The sequence below is a fragment of the Carcharhinus amblyrhynchos genome, chromosome 4 (assembly GCF_965287045.1).
Source record: "Carcharhinus amblyrhynchos chromosome 4, sCarAmb.v2.hapA, whole genome shotgun sequence".
Taxonomy (NCBI): Eukaryota; Metazoa; Chordata; class Chondrichthyes; order Carcharhiniformes; family Carcharhinidae; genus Carcharhinus; species Carcharhinus amblyrhynchos.
The window spans coordinates 49,637,607-49,656,269 of NC_137327.1; the positions used below are offsets into that span (position 1 = coordinate 49,637,607).

General features: G+C 43.7%; 1 protein-coding gene across 1 annotated transcript in view; it reads right to left on the reverse strand.

Annotated features, from left to right (window-relative positions):
- The window catches only part of snrkb (SNF related kinase b), a 117,960-nt gene that overhangs the window by 18,502 nt on the left and 80,795 nt on the right, over positions 1 to 18,663 (reverse strand). The window contains exon 3 of the mRNA XM_080187127.1: positions 15,345 to 15,486. Coding sequence (XP_080043253.1) covers positions 15,345 to 15,486 — 142 coding nt within the window. The remainder of the gene's footprint in view (positions 1 to 15,344; positions 15,487 to 18,663) is intronic.

The window sequence follows — 18,663 nt, forward strand, 5'->3', positions numbered from 1 at the left end:
TGGTCATCAATAGATTTTTTTTTTAATTGAATTCAAATTCCACCCTCTGCCGTGGCAGGATTCGAACCCGGGTCCCCAGAACATTATCTGAGTTTCTGGGTGAATAGTCTAGCGATAATACCACTTTACCATCTAGTAAAACCAAATACGTTCAAACATGTTTACATCAATTGTAAATATTTGCATCAGCTGAGAATCCACCTACAAGCTATGACCATGTCTCATCGATCATTCTCCAAAAGCATTGTGTAAACTTGCAATGCTGAATGTTCGAACAAAGATGAGAAATGTTTTGAACCTTATTCATATTGTTGAGGTACATTTTTGCTTCACTAGGTAGCTTCAGTAGTTTTAACTTCAATTCTTCAAGACCTTCCTGGTGACGTTAATGAATTCTCCAGGTTTGTGGTTCTCCTACACTCTCTTCATCAAGGTTCTAGTACACGGCATGATTTACACAGACAGAGACAGCAAGCAAGCCTCCCTGGTTTGGTCTGTGTTTCGTTAACTGGTTTCAGCAGTGCTGGTGGAAAAAGGTAATGCAACTCGTCTCGAGCTCCCTGGAGTTGAGTTGTGAGAAATAAGTCAGGACTTCCACCCACCTCCCCCCACCCTCCCCCAAATCGCCCGTGAAGAACAGCTGTGGCCTGACTGAAATGTTAGCAGGGTAAATACATGGGGTTATGGGGGCAGAGGGGGGCTATCGGGCCTGGAGAATCAGTGCAGACTCAATGGGCCAAATGGCCTCCTGCAGTGTAGCAAATTCTATGATTCAGTCCATTGATAAAGATTAGCCACTTTGCTGAGTTATGACAAGACCCCTGCAAGACTCAGAGGATTTTTAAAAATTCACGACAAACCAGGTGAATAAAAAGGCAAAAATTCTAATGTTCATATATTATATAAAATATCAATCATTTTGATAGTTATCCAGGTCTTGTATCACAAACCCGTTCTTTACGAGAACAGTTTTTTTCTTGACTATTGATATTCCATGGGGAGGGATGTGCTGCTTTTATGGCATCCGAACACAGATGAGTACGTTCCTGCCCAGAAGTCTCCAGCTGGCAACCTTCTGCTCTCCATGCCACTCAATGTTGCCCTGCTAGGCTTCAGTGGAAAAGAACAGTTGGCACATGACAGGCAAGGCTGACAGATTCAAACCCTCCCCCACCCTGTCACATGGATGACAAATGGCTCAAAAATAAGGAGACGCAAGAAAGCTGCAAAGTAAGAAAGCAATGCCCAGCTTATACTGTCGGTCAAAGCAATTCAGTGCACACCAGCCGCCCGTAACACCTAGCAAAAACTGGCATTCCTGGAATAACTGCTGTGGCATTATGAAATGCTTTTTAATAGCCAGTGCACTAACTATTCTAAGAATGACTTCAAACTGCTTTGAGCTGCTAATGACTCAGTGTTAGTGTCTCAGGAGGATTTAAGCAATTAACTATGGCACCCCCTCAAAATATGTTGAGAGCGGCCATCAATGAACATAAGCATTAAAAGTTGCGGGGAAATAAATTGAATCCAGTCCTACAATATGTTCTTAACTGTATGAAATATTGCTGCAGTCCTAAAAAAAAGACTCATTATGTCTGCCAGATGCTGAGCAGAGATTGTCAATCTGCTGTGTCGGTGGCTGAGATAGGGCTATGTTCCACAAAGAGGACTTAGCTTGTGGTTATAATAATCTGCTAACTTTCCTGTGCAGGCTCATGGGACTAACTGGTCCCATTGTTGCTACACTAACTTTGAGGGCTGACTTTACCAGCCCTCCGCACCCCATGTACCAATCCATCATGCCATTCCATTATGCCAATCCATCATGCCAATCTATGGACTTCAGGTAGCCTCTGGGGCAAACCCGGATCGCCAGTGTTAGGGAGGTCAGGCAACACCGTAGAGTGTTGATCCAAATGCTATCTTTATCCCAACGTTCCAGGAGGAGAAACAAAATGGTGAAGGATGAATGGAAAGACTTGCATTTATATAGCACCTTTCAGAACTAGAGCTTTACTGCCAATGAGGCACTTTTTTTGTGCATTCACTGTTGTAACGTGGGAAATTCAGAGGTCAATTTGTGCACAGCAAGCTCCCACAAACAGCAATGAGTTGGATGACCAGACTATCTGTTTGACCAATGATGATAGTGGGATAAATGTTGACTAGGACATAAGGGCAAACACCCCTGTTGATCTTCAAAATAATCTTGTGGAGTCTTTAGCATCATTTGGATCACTGGGATAGATGGATCAATGCTCAATGTAGCATCACAATTGAGACGTTAATTTATAATGTAACATTCCCTCCATGCCACACTGAAATTTGACTTTGATTATGTGCTAAAGATGCTCAGTTGAAAACAAAATGACTAAATATTGAATTCTTAAGAAAATTAGAGGCAGTCAACATGGATTTCAGAAAGAAAGAGTTCTTGGAGGTGGTAACAGATATAAAGGTAAAGTTGTTATAGTCCCAGATGACCATGCTCTTCCCTTTGAAGGGAACTGACTGGTGGTGATTTTAACCTGAGGTTCACCAGACCTCAAGCTAGGGGCAAGGTTGAGTAACTTGAGTAGCCTCAGTTGGTACAGGAATTGAACCAGAGTCCCTGGCATTGTGAGGCAGCAGTGCTAACCCATGTCACCATGCTGCCCAAATCTGCGGATCACCACACTTCAGGCTAGGGGCAAAGCTGAATAACCTCAGCTGGTATGGGAATTGAACCCATGCTGTCACATTGCTCTGCAACCAAGCTAGCCGATTCCCTGAGGAATAACAGACATGGTGGGTGGGTTATGGATTTTCAAAAAGTTGCCTACAAGGCAACACACAAGGCTACTGGAGAAACACAAGGGGCACTCAACGAAGGGGAACATACCAAACGGAAATGAAAATCTAGCTAGAAAACAGAAAGAGAGTAGGAGCAAAGGACAGTTTCCTAGAGTAAAAGGAAGTAAAGCATCCCACTGTATTGTGTACAGTGCTGTGGTCACACTATAGGATATGGACACATTGGAGAGAATACAGAAGAGGTTTACAAGAATACTCCCAGGGATGGGAAGCTTCAGTTATGAGGAGAGATTCGAGAGGTTGGGACTGTTTTCCTTGGACAGAAGATTTGGTAGGGCTTTTCAAAATCACGAGGGGGTTGGGCAGAGTAGATGGGGAGAAACTGTTTCCACTCATAAAAGGATCAAGAGGACACAATTTAAGATGATTTACGAAAGAAGCAAACGTGATGTGAGAAAACATGTTTTCACACAGTGAGTGATTTGGGTCTGGAATGCAGTGTCTGGCAGGATCAATGGAGGAATTCAAGAGAACACAATGATTATTTAAATAGAAACAACGTGCATGGGTACTGGGAAAAGGCAGGGGAATGGCACCACGTTATAATGCTTGTTTGGACTGCCAGTGCAGACATGACGGGCCAAATGGCCTCCTTTGGCACCATAACAATTTTGTCATCTTTCTATTTTCATTGGCTTCTGTCCCAAAGAGGTCATATAGCACTTAACAATGAGTGTCTTGCGTTTCCAAAGTGAGAACAGTGGCCCTCCGAACTGCTGCTTTACTGCAGTGATCTGCTCCAAGACTGGTATTCTGCCCAAAACTGGCATCTCACCTCTTTTACTGCTAAGCCACCGATGGGCAGCACATCACAACAGAAAGATCCCTGAGGTGGCCATAAACTCTGGTGCGATTGATTGAGCAACACACAGTGCCAGGGATTAGCAGGTCAGCCTGAAGGACGACTCACACAGAGTTGCTTAGTTTGATTCTTTTCCATTCCCTAATCATTATTGCTGTTCAGTCACAGTGCCTGTTAGATTTTAAGCTGCGGCAGGGTTTTATCTAGACCCTCTGCATTTTTGGAATTTCAGTATACCTCCAAGATCCCAATCAGTTGTTTTTTACTGAATGTGTCTCAGGGTTATTCCGATCATATGATAGACCTGCACTGTTAATACTGTATCAGATCCCCTGAATGCTGAAGCCATAATTGCACAGGATGTCTTTGTCATCAAGTGAGTAAGAATGAATCAGTGAACCCTTTGATGTTTTTATCCCATCTCCATAACACTCAGACAAAAATAGGCTTTTCTCCCCAGGAGATTTATTTTATTCACATCTAGGCGAGCTACCTTTTCAGACTGCACACATTAGTGACACGACTGCCCACTAAAGTCCCTGAAAGGACTGAGCATCTTTAAATAGCCCCATAATCTGGATCAATGAACGCGGAGTGTGAGGACTTCAAATCAAAGCATGAATTTGTATTAGCAGTTCACTTCTCTGCATTATTAAAATAAGGCACAAACCTTCTTATTAAATCACCAGGAAAGCACTAACAAAGAAACTTATCAAAACCGACATTGAGTGATGGAATTAATAAACATTGGATTCCACTGAAGCTTGTACCATGAAAGCAGCGCAAGTATGGGGCAATGCCAATTTTAAACAAAAACAATCAACACCATCCTGGCATGGTATAAAGTGGGTGCAACTTATGACAGTTATTATTACACTCGTTTTAATGCCACTCCCAGCTTACTGGGAGGATGTTCCTGATGGTGAGACTGTCCAGAACCAGGGATCACAGTTTGAGGGTAGACCATTTAGGACAGAGATGAGAAGACGCTTCGTCAAGAGAGGTGAGTCTGTGGAATTCATTACCACAGGAAGTAGTTGATGCTGTAACATTAATGTATTCAAGAGGCTGCTGGATATCACACTTGGGGCGATTGAATTGGATAATCAGCCATGATCGTGATGAATGGTGGGGCAGGCTCAAATGGCCTCCTCGCTGCTCCTACCTTCTATATTTTTATGTATGTTTTCTCAAACCTACAGTGCTGATTTTATCAAACCTCTGCTAAAATCATTATTAACATTGCTCCACCCTTACGCACACGGCAGCTCATGAAATTTTCCAGCATTTACCTCAGTTAGGAATGGGCTGCAAAATTTCACTGAAGCATAACAGGACATGAAGAAATGATAGCATGGCAAGGTGTCCTTCCAACTCCAGATAATGGGTAACCGGTGGAGGGAAGGGTGACACAGGGCATGCTGTGGATAGAGGGTCTCAGCCAAGCCTGTAGCCAATGACCTGGGAGAGGGAGGCAACCCTGTTAGGGCCAAAGGTAAATAACATGTATTTGAAGAATAGGCTAAGAGCAGAAAAACAACATGAGTCAGCTGACACAATGTAGTTTTGTGCATAATACCCCCAAGGTGCAAATCTGGAGCTTGTCAATCAGACAGAGAGAGGGAAAGAGAGCTACAGAAAGAGAGGAGAGAGAGAGGACTAAAGAAAGAGCGAGGAGAAAAAAAAACAAAGAAACTGAACTCAATGTCTCAAAGTGCTTTACAGCCAATTAAAAACAACTGAAGAATAATCATATGATTTTGGAAACCATGACAGCTCACTTACAGCAAGATCCCGTCAACAGAATGAGATAATGGCCCTGATTTTACTGGCAAATGAGGCTCACAGAATGACACTCTCTGTTGGCCTTGGCTTGGTCTTATGAGCCACGGGCGGGCGAGCGAGGTGGTAAAATTATAGCCAGTGACTCGGATCAGCAATCTCTTTTTGATGTTGGTTGCGGGATAAATATTGGCCAGGACAGGAAGGCTTATGCAATTTTTATATACAAGGATACTTCACTGTTGTTACTGCCAGGATTAAACCTTACAGATAACAATTTTTGCCTTCCATACACTATTACTCTGGCCCATATTCCACCCTCTGCCATTGATGCACCTTCCACAGATTTCTAGTATAAGGACACCCTGCTTGTCACAGACCCTTCAGATGCTAATAGATTGTAATGTTTCCCCTGTGCTTCAGTTGCACTTTGACAACATAAGACTTAGGGAATAGTAAGCTCTGTGACCATTGACACCAGCACAATAGGTGCTATCTATTGCTTCACAGACACTGATTGATTGGTTAAATCAAGTCGGAAAGACCTAAACACTGCCCACCCTTTGCTGGAGCGCTGAGGATTATAAATCCATTCCTTATCTTGATGCCTGGGGTTGCTTACTCAATCTCAATATCTCTTTCCCAATGTCTCGGTGCTTCTGTCACTGTTGAAAATAGCCTCGCTCCCCTGCTTCACACAACTCCATCACTGGCACAGTCACAGTTATGATTCAGGTCCTCACACATGACAATGCTCATGATCTGAATACCGAGAGGCAGTCTGTGACCGACTTGCAGGGCAGAAGATCAGATCTGGCAATTTAATCAGCCCATCATGTGATTTACTTCAAATTCATGTTCAGTGGGCTATCGGAAGGCACAGGGGCAGTTTGTGGTGAGCTCTAGGTCCCTTTCAAAGTGCTTTAAGCCCCGGAGACAGCAGCCTGTCAGATTAGTGAGAGTCAATTGCAGATTCAATCTGATGATCCAGGCTTTTGGCTTGGCCTCTGCGCTGTCTGTTCGTGGCAGTGGTGAAGGGACACGTCTTCATGCTGAAATGATTCGAGTTAGCTGTCACTACGATTCATATGGATTATTGTCCATCAGGTGAGGCAGGAAACCCTGGCTGCTCTCAGGTGAACATAATCGATTGGATAGCAATATTATGAAAGGGGGGGATGGGGTGGTGGGGGTTAAGAGTTATCCATGTCACTTTAGCCAACATCTATCCCTCAAAAAAGATCACCAGAGTGAACAGATGATCTGGTCTGTTTGTGGGAGCTTGCTGTGCACAAATTGGTCTCTGTGTACCCTACACTTATTTGATTTGTCACATATATTAGTATACAGTGAAAAGTGCACACTGTACAGAGAGAAGGAAAGGAGAGGGTGCAGAATGTAGCTTACAACAGTGCTCACTCTTACTAAGTACTTCATTGGCTGTAAAGCACTTTGGGACATGTGTAAGTTGTGGCAGGTGCGATATAAATGCAGTTCTTTTCTTTCTTTACCACCAGCTTTTCTTCTGCCACAGGATCCAAGTTAACGTCACTGAAGCCAACAACTCACAACATGAATCCCACCAATTTACTGCTCCAGTGACCATTTCTTCTCAACTCCACAGTGCACTGCAGTGAAACACTTCCATCTAATCTGCGACTAGCAACACAGGAGGCCGTTAAACAGTAGGTTCCATCAATAGCAACAGATAGCCCTACTCCAAGTGTCTACCCAATTCCTAATTGGCTTCTACCCAAAGCCATTTGCTTTCTTGATCATGTTTATGAGAACCCCACTACCAACTGGTTCAGTGGGGAGAGACACTCCTTAGTGTACTGCTCAGTAAGAAGTCTCAGAACACCAGGTTAAAGTCCAACAGGTTTACTTGGGGTAGCAAACACCACTAGCTTTCGGGGCTCTGCCCCCGCGTCAGGTGAGTGGGCAGCATACTACTTAACAGATAGAGAAGAAAGGTCCCAGTTTTGAGGTCCAGTTGATAATTAGATTAGCTGGACATCATTACGACAGCAGCCATTCCCCAGGTGAGAAATAGGAGTGGACAATGGGATGGGATGGGATGGGGGGGCAGTGAAATAGGAATGACCTATGGTACAAGGATCCCTGAGGGAAAGCACTCATAGATTAACAGAGTGAGGAGACAGTGGTAAATTCAGGTGCGATCCACAGTCGAGGAATGTTCCAGCTCTTGCTGCTGAGGCTTGGGCACAATGAATAGGCAATTGGATGAATAGCAGAGGGTGACGGACACACTTGGAGTCGTACTCCAGGAAGAATCAATGTTTAAGGTAAACAACTACCTGTCAGTGACCCCCACGGATACCAGAAGAAATTTCAGCAGTGTTGCAGGAATTCAATGTGGGGAATTGATACGTGTCCACAACGGAAAGACAGCTATTCTCCACATTTACTAGCCATTAAACAGATCAGGTCTATCCAAAAATACTTTGCAGCAGGTTTTTCTATTCTCCTCCTTTCTATTAGAACTGGGTGACTCACAATTGTTTTTCTGATGTTTACTTCCCACAGTGGCCAGAAAAGGAGTTATAAACACAGCAGGTCATCCTTTCATTCTCTCTGAGATTGAAGCCTCTCTCACAGTCAATTCCAGTCCCAACCCTCAAAGAATATTCCGAAACTCCTGTGATATGTGAATGGAGATCAGTCTTTTACGGTAAATTGCTGAGAGTTTCAATTCCCACAGGTAGTGCTGCCAACTCCTGCCAGGAAAGCTGCTGTGTGAGCAATCAGACATTTATTGTCATCTGGGACTTTTGATCAGGTGACTCCAGATGTTGGATTGGGATTTTTTTTTGCCGGAATTGTTTAGAGCTGACAGAATGATTTGCATTTCAAGAGAAATTACAGACTCGCCATTTTATTAGTCAATAACAAAAGAAACACACATCTTCCTCCACTTATTTCCATCTCATGTTCCAGGTAAACAAGAGAGGAGGCTAATGTGACGGAAGAGGTTTCACTCCCACATCCTGCATCCAACCACTAGGGTGCACAGTCGAGCCAGTGGTGCTTTGCTTTCCATCTTCATCAGATAATTCTATTCAGCTACAACCAGTTGAGATTAGAGATGGGATTTTACAGCCCTGTTGCGGAGGGGGGTGCGGGGGCGCAGAAAATGCAGTGAAACATTCAAAACCATTGACTATGATGGGACTGGAAAATGCTGCTGGCAGGAGGGGCTGTAAACCCCGGTCCTCGGAAGTCATTATCTGGGGACATCATTTAAAATGGATTCCCCTTCACTCCACCCCCACCATCCCCTTGAGCCCTAATCTTTCTCATTACATTATGCTGAAGGCATTTTTGATTATGCGCTCGGAGAGATTGGGCAATGGTGTATTTTTAGTACAAGACATAACACACATGGAAGTAGCGATGCAGAAGTAAAGTCCATGTCATTTTTATAAACTCATTAATTATTAAAGCTTCAAAGAACACTGTTAAACATCTATCACTTTCTCAGGGCTCAGAGTCAACTACTCACTTGATGGTAGGCCATGCAGTGGTTACCTTACTCCGAGTTTGGCATGGTATTAGCTGGGATGTTACTATGGCAGCCAAAACCTGGTTCCCACCCCAGCATGGTGTGGACTGTCAGCAAAACCACTTGCTCAACACACACCACTGGTTGGCCCTCACACAACCAATTTCTCCCAGTGTAGGAAGCAGAATACAAACAGGAAGATAACCAACTTGAACAACACTGGAGCAGTCACTGCTAACTTGTGTGGTCAGCATTACTGCCTCACACTAGGGACCCAGCTTGGGAATCATGCGGGAGTCTGCACTGTCTCCTTGTGCTGCATGGATTTCCTTCCAGTGCTCCAGTTTCCTCCCAAATACTAAAGATGTGCAAGTTAGGTTGCCTGGCCATGTTAAATTGCCCCTTTGTGTCATTGGGCCCATGAGCTTGCACCGACAACAATCCCATCTAGACCCTATCCTTGGAAACTGCTATAGTAGGGTGAATGTGTGTGGTTACATGGATAGGGTCTAAATGGGGTTGTTGTCAGTGCAGGCTCCTGGGCCCAATGGCCTCCTTCTGCACTGTAGGGATTTTATGATTGCTCAGGTTTCTGTCCTCAGCCCCTCTTCCATCACCTGTTCAAAGTGAAGGTCAAGAGGAATAGTCGATCTGGGCACCATGTCTCACAGCAGGAATCAAAGGGCCGGCCAGGTTTGCACAGTTGCAACTGGTGACAGGACAAACATCAAAAGGTAAGGGCAGGAAAAGGATCCACAGACCTCACAGGCACAGTGCAACACTCGAGAAGCTTACTTCATGCTCCAATTCCATGATGACTTTCCATTCTACTGCAAGTCACCTTTAACCCACACTATACTCACAAAATTAAGCAGACCTCAAGTCACATTAGCTCAGCTCCAGTGCAGCCAGACATGTACACAGAGCCAGACTATCATCTGGCACCTACGGGCAGTGAACTGAAGAACCATTCTCAGTTGCCCCCAATTGCAGCAACTTGATTGAATTTCCAGATTCTGCTGCGCATACACAGGGGGGGAAGGTGGGTGTTTAAAACAGTTACAGTGCCAGTAACCAGCCACAATTATCACCAGCTGATTCAACTTTCAAAAACACACTCAAACAACTCAACCACCGTGCATTGTAGTGCAGGTAACTAAGCAACCCAGATACACTGCACTTTTCTATGAAATGTGAAAAGTCTGTGGCTTCTGTTCACAGTCTATCAGCGATATTCTGTTTCCTGTTGCTGATAAGAAGCAGCGTAACAATTAGAGAGAGAGAGAGGGGGGGGACGATGGGGGTGGGGGGGAAGAATTTACCAGTGAGAGGTCAGAAGCCAGACATTACAGCCTGGTCAACTAAGAGCTTTGCAATAATTCAGCACAAGTCTACCAAGACCCTAAAATATTGGCGGGCCTGTTGAAGTTTAATCTTTTGCGAACGTACACACATCAGGTAAACATTGCAGCATGGCTGTGGACCATGTTTATTTGACAAGAGATGCACGATTGACACCAGGAGACGCTGTTAAACCACTTGAGCTTGGCACTCAGTCTGGTATCACCGCAGACAGTGCAAAATAAGTTTATAGAGGACCACCTGTTCACTTTCATTTTTGCAGTGGGCGCACAGCCAATGATCTGCCGTCCTAATCTGAGCATAGTAAGACGTCTCACAACACCAGGTTAAAGTCCAACAGGTTTATTTTGGAATCACGAGCTTTCAGAGTGCTGCTCCTTCATCAGGTGAATCTGTTGGACTTCAATCTGGTATTGTGGGACTTCTTACTGTGCCCACCCCAGTCCAACATCTCCACCTCACTGCTAATATGAAACATTAACCAGTGCCATTCAAAACAGTGCCATCAGTGGGCGACGAGACTGGAGCCAACAATATTACTCTTCTATGGCCAGCTGGTAGCTGTCACGTCATTCGACCTTTAATTCCAGATTTTTAAAATTGCATTCTACGCTAACGTAACTATACCGCTCGCTACCATTGAACTACAGCAAGAATCATTCAGCTTTGAACAGGCAGTCTGAAATTCTCCACCTCACAGTCAACTGAGAAATAGGTATAGAATCTTCTGATAAGCAGCCATAAACCTAAACAAAAACATTTACATAACACCTTTCTCTCAATCCCCAAACACTTCATAACCAATTAATTAATTTGGAATGTAATCGCTGTTGTAATTAAGGCATGATGCTCATTTGCAGAGCTACTGCAGACACGATGGTCCAAATGGCCTCCCTTTGTGCGGCTACAATTCTGTGACTCTGTAATGCAGGCGGCCCATTTGTGCACAGCAAGCTCCCACAAGCAGCAATATGGGCTGGAATTCTCCAGTTCCACTGCAGTGAATGTAGTTTTGGCCGAACTCCAAATTCTCCATTTTCCCTGGCAGCGGTGACAGGGAAAACGAGACCGGAGAATCCCGCCCATGTGATCGGATAATCTGGGGTGTTTTGGCGATGTTGGTTGAGGGACAAATATTGGCAGGTTCCTTGGGAGAACTTGCCTGCTCTTCAAGCATCGTGGTGGGATCCAGCATGTCCACATGAGGGTGCAGATGGAATATCGGAAATATGGCACCTCTGACAGCACAGCACTCCCCAGTACTGCACTGGAATATCAGTTTTAATTGTGTATTTAAACCTCTGGAATGGCACCCAAATATACAACCTTCTGAATTGGAGACAAGAGTGATGTCACTGAACTTTAGCTGACACTTCAGGAACATAAAGAAAGCAAACCACAGCACCACAGGTTCTATATTTCTAGACAGATGAGGTTTGGTAACGGGGTAGGAGGGAATGGGGCAGAAGTGGAGATGCGTGGAGGACTGAAGAAGCTGAGTATCATCAACCTGTGGGCTACAGGTAAGTAGAGTCATAGAATCCCTATAGTGCAGAAGGAGGCCATTTGGCCCATCAGGTCTATACTAACCACAATCCCACCCAGTCCCTTACATTTATCCTAGCTAGTTCCCGACGCTAGGGTGAATTTAGCATGGCCGATGAACCTAACCTGCACATGTTTGGACTGTGGGGGGAAATCGGAGCACCTGGAAGAAACCCACACAGACATGGGGAGAATGTGCAAACTCCACACAGACAACCCGTGGCAGGAATTGAACTTGGGTCCCTGGCGCTGTGAGGCAGTGCCATCCTGACGCCCTGTAATAATTATCTCCTTATTTCAAAGCAGACCTCGGCATGTGTAAAGTGGAAATAGAAAGGTAGGCAGGCAATCACTGGATTCGCTGAGCTCCAGGAATCTCACATACTGTAGCCTAGGAAGGAACGACAATGAAAATGTTCGTGTATGACTGCACTTTGGATTTGCCTCTCCTTTTAGCGGGTCAAGGGGCGGCTCTCACAGCCCACACATTATTCTAATCAAATGCTGTGTTAAGTTATTTGAACTAACCTGTTAAAATTAGCAAGGATGAACGCACTCAGTGAAACAGCGAGTCACGGTTGCCATGGGAACAGTGGAGCAATGTTTCTGGACATGTACCGACCGTTTCTGAACACTTCAAACATGCTGGGAGCCAGTCCGTGGAATAATATGGGCTTTGCAGCATCCCTAATAACCTCTCTTTAAAAAGTCTTCAGCTAGACATAATTGACAATATCAGAACCTAATGTGGTTTAATGAGCTTGCACCATGTCAATGCCAAGTGTATTATAGGCAGAGTTACATTTGTTTCTCCCCAACCCCCACCTTTTATTCAGTTAATCTAACAATTTGACTGGACAGCTGGTTTCCATTATGCTATTTAAGGACTTTTGACTCAGTCACGCACACACAGAAGGGCACGTGGAATAGGGTAGTGGGTCTGCCAATCTTAAAGGGGCACTCTCATCAATTCCTGCTCTGGTGGGATGTGTCTTGGACCTGGTTTGTACACAATCTAACCTTCAGAACACTAATGGTGAATGTCTCAATAGTTTGTGTCACATCATTACACCTGACTTCTTTTATGAGTCTTGAAGGCACAAACATCTGAGTTAATGCAGCAAGCAGTGAAAAAGCCATCAAGAAAAACCAGCCTTGCAAAGGATCATTTTAGAAAAATAAAAACAAATGAAAAGAAAACAAACGTCTCCACTAATGGCAGGTGTCAATTGGATTTTATACAAAATTTGGTTCGTCTTGGCCTAGTGAATTTTGGGTCTGTGCACAGTAAAAAAAACAAAAAGGCAGAAGCTCCAACTGTCTGTTGATGTTTCGAACAGGTCACTGGCCTGACATTACAATGGTACAAAATGGCTTTGAATAATTTGACTCGGCATGGCCAATTCAGAAGAGGCCTCATCGATTCAAAATGAGACTGAAACAGCCAGTAGGAAGGACGCAGCGAGGGTCAAATGGACCAAGCCAGCAAGCCAGGTTACCAAACTGGTCAGATGTATTCCTGGAACTTTCATTACGAGTCCCCAACTCCAACAGTCCAGGCAAGCAAACTTTTCCTCCATCTCCAATCGTTTCATTACTAATTAACAAAACAAAGTGAAAAAGAAACAGTTTTCCCAATGTTCATTTTGTTTTCCCTCTGAGTGACTCACAGCACTGTCCCGGAGATTAATCATTATTCCCAGAGATTCCAGAACAATTTTGAGAATTCAGTAACCCCATCTTCGCTACTTTAGTCAGTAAATATAACAAGTCTCTTGTAGATTAGCACACATCTTAATTACTCACTTTTTTTTAATTTTATAACTGTGTTTCATTTATAAGGAATTAAGGAAATATTTTTCCAATTGAAAATCAATATGCAATGGTGGGGTGAGCATAAGTCATCTTCAAACGCTCATCAATGACTTTCAAAAGTTCAGAATTGAGGAAGTTCTCTGATTACTATAGCATTCATTTCCATTTGCAATTCCTCAGATACTGAAGCAGTCCACAAGCAGCAAAACCTGGACAGCACTCAGGCTTGCAACGAATAGTGGCAAGTAACATTTGCACTATACAAATGTCAAATAATGACCATCTCAAACAAGAGACAATCTTACCATCTCCCCTTGACATTTGATGGCATTAACCATCCTGAGTCCCCCCTCATTCAATATCCTCTGGGATACAATTGACCAGAAATTTAATTAGTCCACCTCTATAAACACTAAAAGAGCAGGTCAGAGACTGGGAATTCTGTAGTGAGTAACCTCCTGACTCCCCAAGCCTGTCCACCATCTACAAAGCAAAGTGCGACAGAATACTCTCCACTTGCCTGGATGAGTGCAGTTCCAACTACGCTCAAGAAACTCAACACCATCCAGGACAAAGCAGCCCATTTGATTGGCACTTCATTCATCACCTTGAGCATTCACTCCTTCTACCACCAGTGGCAGCAGTGTATCTATAGGATGAACTACAACAAATTGACTAGGTTCCTTCAACGCACCTTCCAAACTTGTGACCTCTACCACCTAGAAGACAAGGATGGCACACACATTGGAACACCACCACCTGCAGTCAAAAACCATTCTTACTTGGAAATATCATCACTGGCACTGCTTCATAATGGTGAAACTCTTTACCCAACAACGCTGCAGGGGTATTTTCACCACATGGACTGCTGCAGTTCATGAACTGCTGAACTTGGCTCACCATCAGCTTGCCAAGGGTAATTAGAGAAGGTCTAACCAGTGACAGCCACATTAGTATGCAAATAAATACTTCCGGAATTTAGACAATTTTAATATAAATACTATATAAACAATGTTGGTCTAGTGCAACGTGGCATCAAATGAAATAGTTTCTAATAAAAACATGTTTTGTTCTCGCATAAGTGTACATACAGCAACTTGGGTAGGGGTAAGATTAGGTCCACATGGACAAGAGAGAAAGTGTATTCATTTATTAGCCAACAACCAATTTTATGCAGCAGATATCGAATTTTTAAATATTGGATTGATGCAAATATGAAGTAGTTCTGATGAAGTGTAGGATCTACCATTTACGAAGGCCTCCAACCATGACTGGCCACATGGCATGTAACCACAACCTTTGGAAACCAGATCCTGTGGAGTGGGAGGCACAAATCAAAGGATGAAGCACTATGGGTCAGAGAGTGCCTCCAATGGAAGCCAAGAAGTAGGTAAGTCTCTGTCACATGAACGTATACTAAAACAGTACTCTGAGATAGACCAGCGCATCGCATTCCTCCAGAATTTACTCCCATCAGGGGAGGTAGTAAATGACATGCAGTAAAGACACGAGACAAAGGCAGTGCAACTTCCAGTCATGGTAATTTGAATGGTTATTTGGTGCCACTCTGGGAAATTAGCCATTTTACAGCACACGAGAGAGCTTAGTGAAGTAGCAGTAAACATGAACTGCACAGTCCCAGAGGAGCGTAGTACTTACTTCCTGCAGTCAGCAGAGATGTTCTGTGGAACTGTATAGCGACAGTCCATGATCATGGTGAGAGTCTCACTGTCATTCACCTCGTGGAATGGTGGATATCCACACACCAGCATATAGAGGATTACTCCCAGGCTCCAGATATCTAGGGCACAGAAAAGGTGACAGACACAGTTAGAGTTCCGTTTTGTTCAAATTGCCTCAATTCCAAAAATTTTTCTGTGGGTATTTTGATTTTATTAAATGAATGGCTATGTTTAAATAAGCGGTTGTCTAGGTTCTAACTGACCAATGACCCTCTGTCAGGCCATACATGCCTGCTAGTGCTTTGTTGTTATGACACACTTTGTGAACTCTCAGTTTTGCAGTGATTTTATGGAGGTGTTGGTATTCACAACAGATAATGCCAATGGATGAGTTTTTTTTTCCTGAATCCAGCTTGTCCTGCATTTCCAAAAGAGGAGCTTACAGTACTAGTCAAAGTTGAGTAATTTATTAGGAGCCTGACACAGCTCGACGAAGCATGTTCTTGCTAGGTGAGGCACCCAGTCTGAGCTAGCACCTGATTCAGATCCACTGGAGTTACAGTTAGGCTTAGGCTTTTAACATGAGGGTGTGGCAGGCCAGAATGTAGGTAGATAATAAAAATTAGGAGCATTCTCTAAAAAAAAACGCTTCAGGGGAGTAGTTGTTCAGTTGATAAATTGCCAATTAGTAAGGAGGGGCCAACCAAAACTAAATGCCAAGGAATGCTCTGTAGTAAATAATCCTGCAATCTACTACAAGAGTGACCTTCTGGAATTCTCAGTGGATGTATTAGGAAAGGTGGTCGTTATGCTTTCTGAGTGAGGTGATCTGGCTGTCCCACAGTGGTGCAGTTCGGTAAAGGATATCCACACACCAGCACATTAATTTTAATTTTAACTCAAGTCAGCAAAATGATTACAATTAATAACAAGATAGCCAGAGCAGAATAAAGATAGCAACACTACCAGGGTTACGGAATATTTACAAACTAACAAAAAGTCCCAAGTTCCTTGCCTGCAGATTATCTCAATGCATGAAATCTGGTGTTTCACAAGTTATAAAGTTAGAATTATTTGGATACTGAGCACAGGGGCAAGAGCTGAGTCCGTGACTTCATGCTCACCTTCCCTTAGACTTTGGAGTGTTAAAATCAGCCACCTTAGGGGATTCAGTGAGTGGAAGCCAGACATTGCCCCATGAAGCTAGATATTCCCCCATGTGGATTCATTAAAATACATTTGAATCTGAGATGACTTAACAGGGTAGATGCAGAGGTCGTATCTTCTGACTCGAGAAATCTAGAATACAGGAGCACAGTCTTTTAATAAGGAGCCAATCATTTAGGACTGAGATGCAGAGAGATTTCTTTGCTCAAAAGGCTGTGAATCTACCACACAGAGTTGTGGATGCTCTGTCATTGAATACATTCAAGGCTGAGATGGATGGATTATTCAACCCCAAGAAATTCAAAAATAACGCTCCCAATAATGGGGTGTCCAGAACTAGTGGTCAGAGTTTGATGATAAGAGGTAAACCTTTTAAACTTGAGGTGAGGAGAAACTCCTTCGCTTAGAGAGTGGTGAATGCACGGAATTCACTATCACAGAAAGTGGTTGAGACCAAAACATTGTGTGATTTCAAGAAAGAATTAGACATAACTCATGAGGGATCAATGCATATTGGGAAAGGTGGGATCAAGGGATTGAATTTGATGATCAAACTCCGTGGCCTGGGGTTTGGCTCCTCCCTGTGCGACTGGATCCTAGACTTCCTAACCCACAGACCGCAATCAGTAAGAATAGGCATCAACACCTCCTTCACTATCATTCTCAACACTGATGCCCCACAAGGCTGTGTCCTCAGTCTCTTACTATATTCCTTATACATCTATGACTGTGTGGCCAAATTCCCCTCCAACTCAATTTTCAAGTTTGCTAATGACACCACCGCAGTGGGTCAGATCTCAAACAATGACGAGACAGAGAATCTGGTGAACTGATGTAACGACAATAATCTCTCCCGCAATGTCAACAAAATGAAGGAGATTGTCATCAACTTCCAAAAGCGAAGCAACATGTTCCTGTCTACATCAATGGGGACAAGTGGAAACGGTCTTGAAGTTTCTAGGTGTCCAGGTCCCTCCATGCTGAAATGATAGTTAAAGGAAGCCCACCAATGCTTCTACTTTCTCAGGAGGCGAAGGAAATTTGGCATGTCTGCTACAACTTTCACCAACTTTTACAGATGCACCATAGAAAGCATTTTTTCTGGTTGTATCACAGTTTGGTATGGCTCCTGCTCTGTATAAGACCACAAGAAATGACAAAGAATTGTGAATGAAGCCCAGTCCATTACACAAACCAACCTCCCATCCATTGACTCTGTCTACACTTCCTGCTGCCTCAGAAAAGCAACTACGATAATTAAGGACCCCAATCAGCTTGGTCATACTCTCTTCCATCTTCCTCCATCCTCTTCCATTGGAAAAAAATACAAAAGTCTGAGGTCATGTACCAACCAACTCAAAAACAGCTTCTTCCCTGTTATAATCAGACTTTTGAATGGACCCTGCCTCGTATTAAATTGGTCTTTCTCTATACCCTAGCTATGACTGCAATGCTATATTCTGCACCCTCTCCTTTCTTTCTCTATGCACGGTATGCTTTGCCTGTATAGCATGCAAAAAACAATATTTTTCACTACATATTAATACGTGACAATAATAAATCAAATCTATTCGAATGGCCTACTCCTGATTCTAGTTTCTATGTTTTTATCGAACCAAGGGATTTGGGGTTCAGACAGGGAACTGGAGGTGGAGGATTAACCATGATCTTATTGAATGACGGGGCAGGTGACTCCTGAGATTTCCAAATGACGGACAAAGAGAAGAGCCATTTTAAGAACATAAGAACATAAGAAATAGGAGCAGGAGTAGGCCATCTGGCCCTTCGAGCCTGCCCCGCCATTCAATAAGATCATGGCTGATCTGTCGTGGCTCAGTTCCACTTTCCCGCCCTCTCCCCATAACCCTTAATCCCTTCTCTTATCAAAAACCCATCAACCCGCTTCTTAAAAATATTTAGCGAGGCAGCCTCCACCACTTCAACGGGCAGAGAATTCCAGAGATTCACCACCCTTTGAGTGAAGAAGTTCCTCCTCAACTCCGTTCTGAACCGCCCCCCCTTTATCTTGAGGCTGTGCCCCCTAGTCCTACTGTCCTTTCTGAGCGGGAAGAGTCTCTCCACCTCTATCCTATCCATCCCATTCATCATCTTATACGTCTCAATGAGAT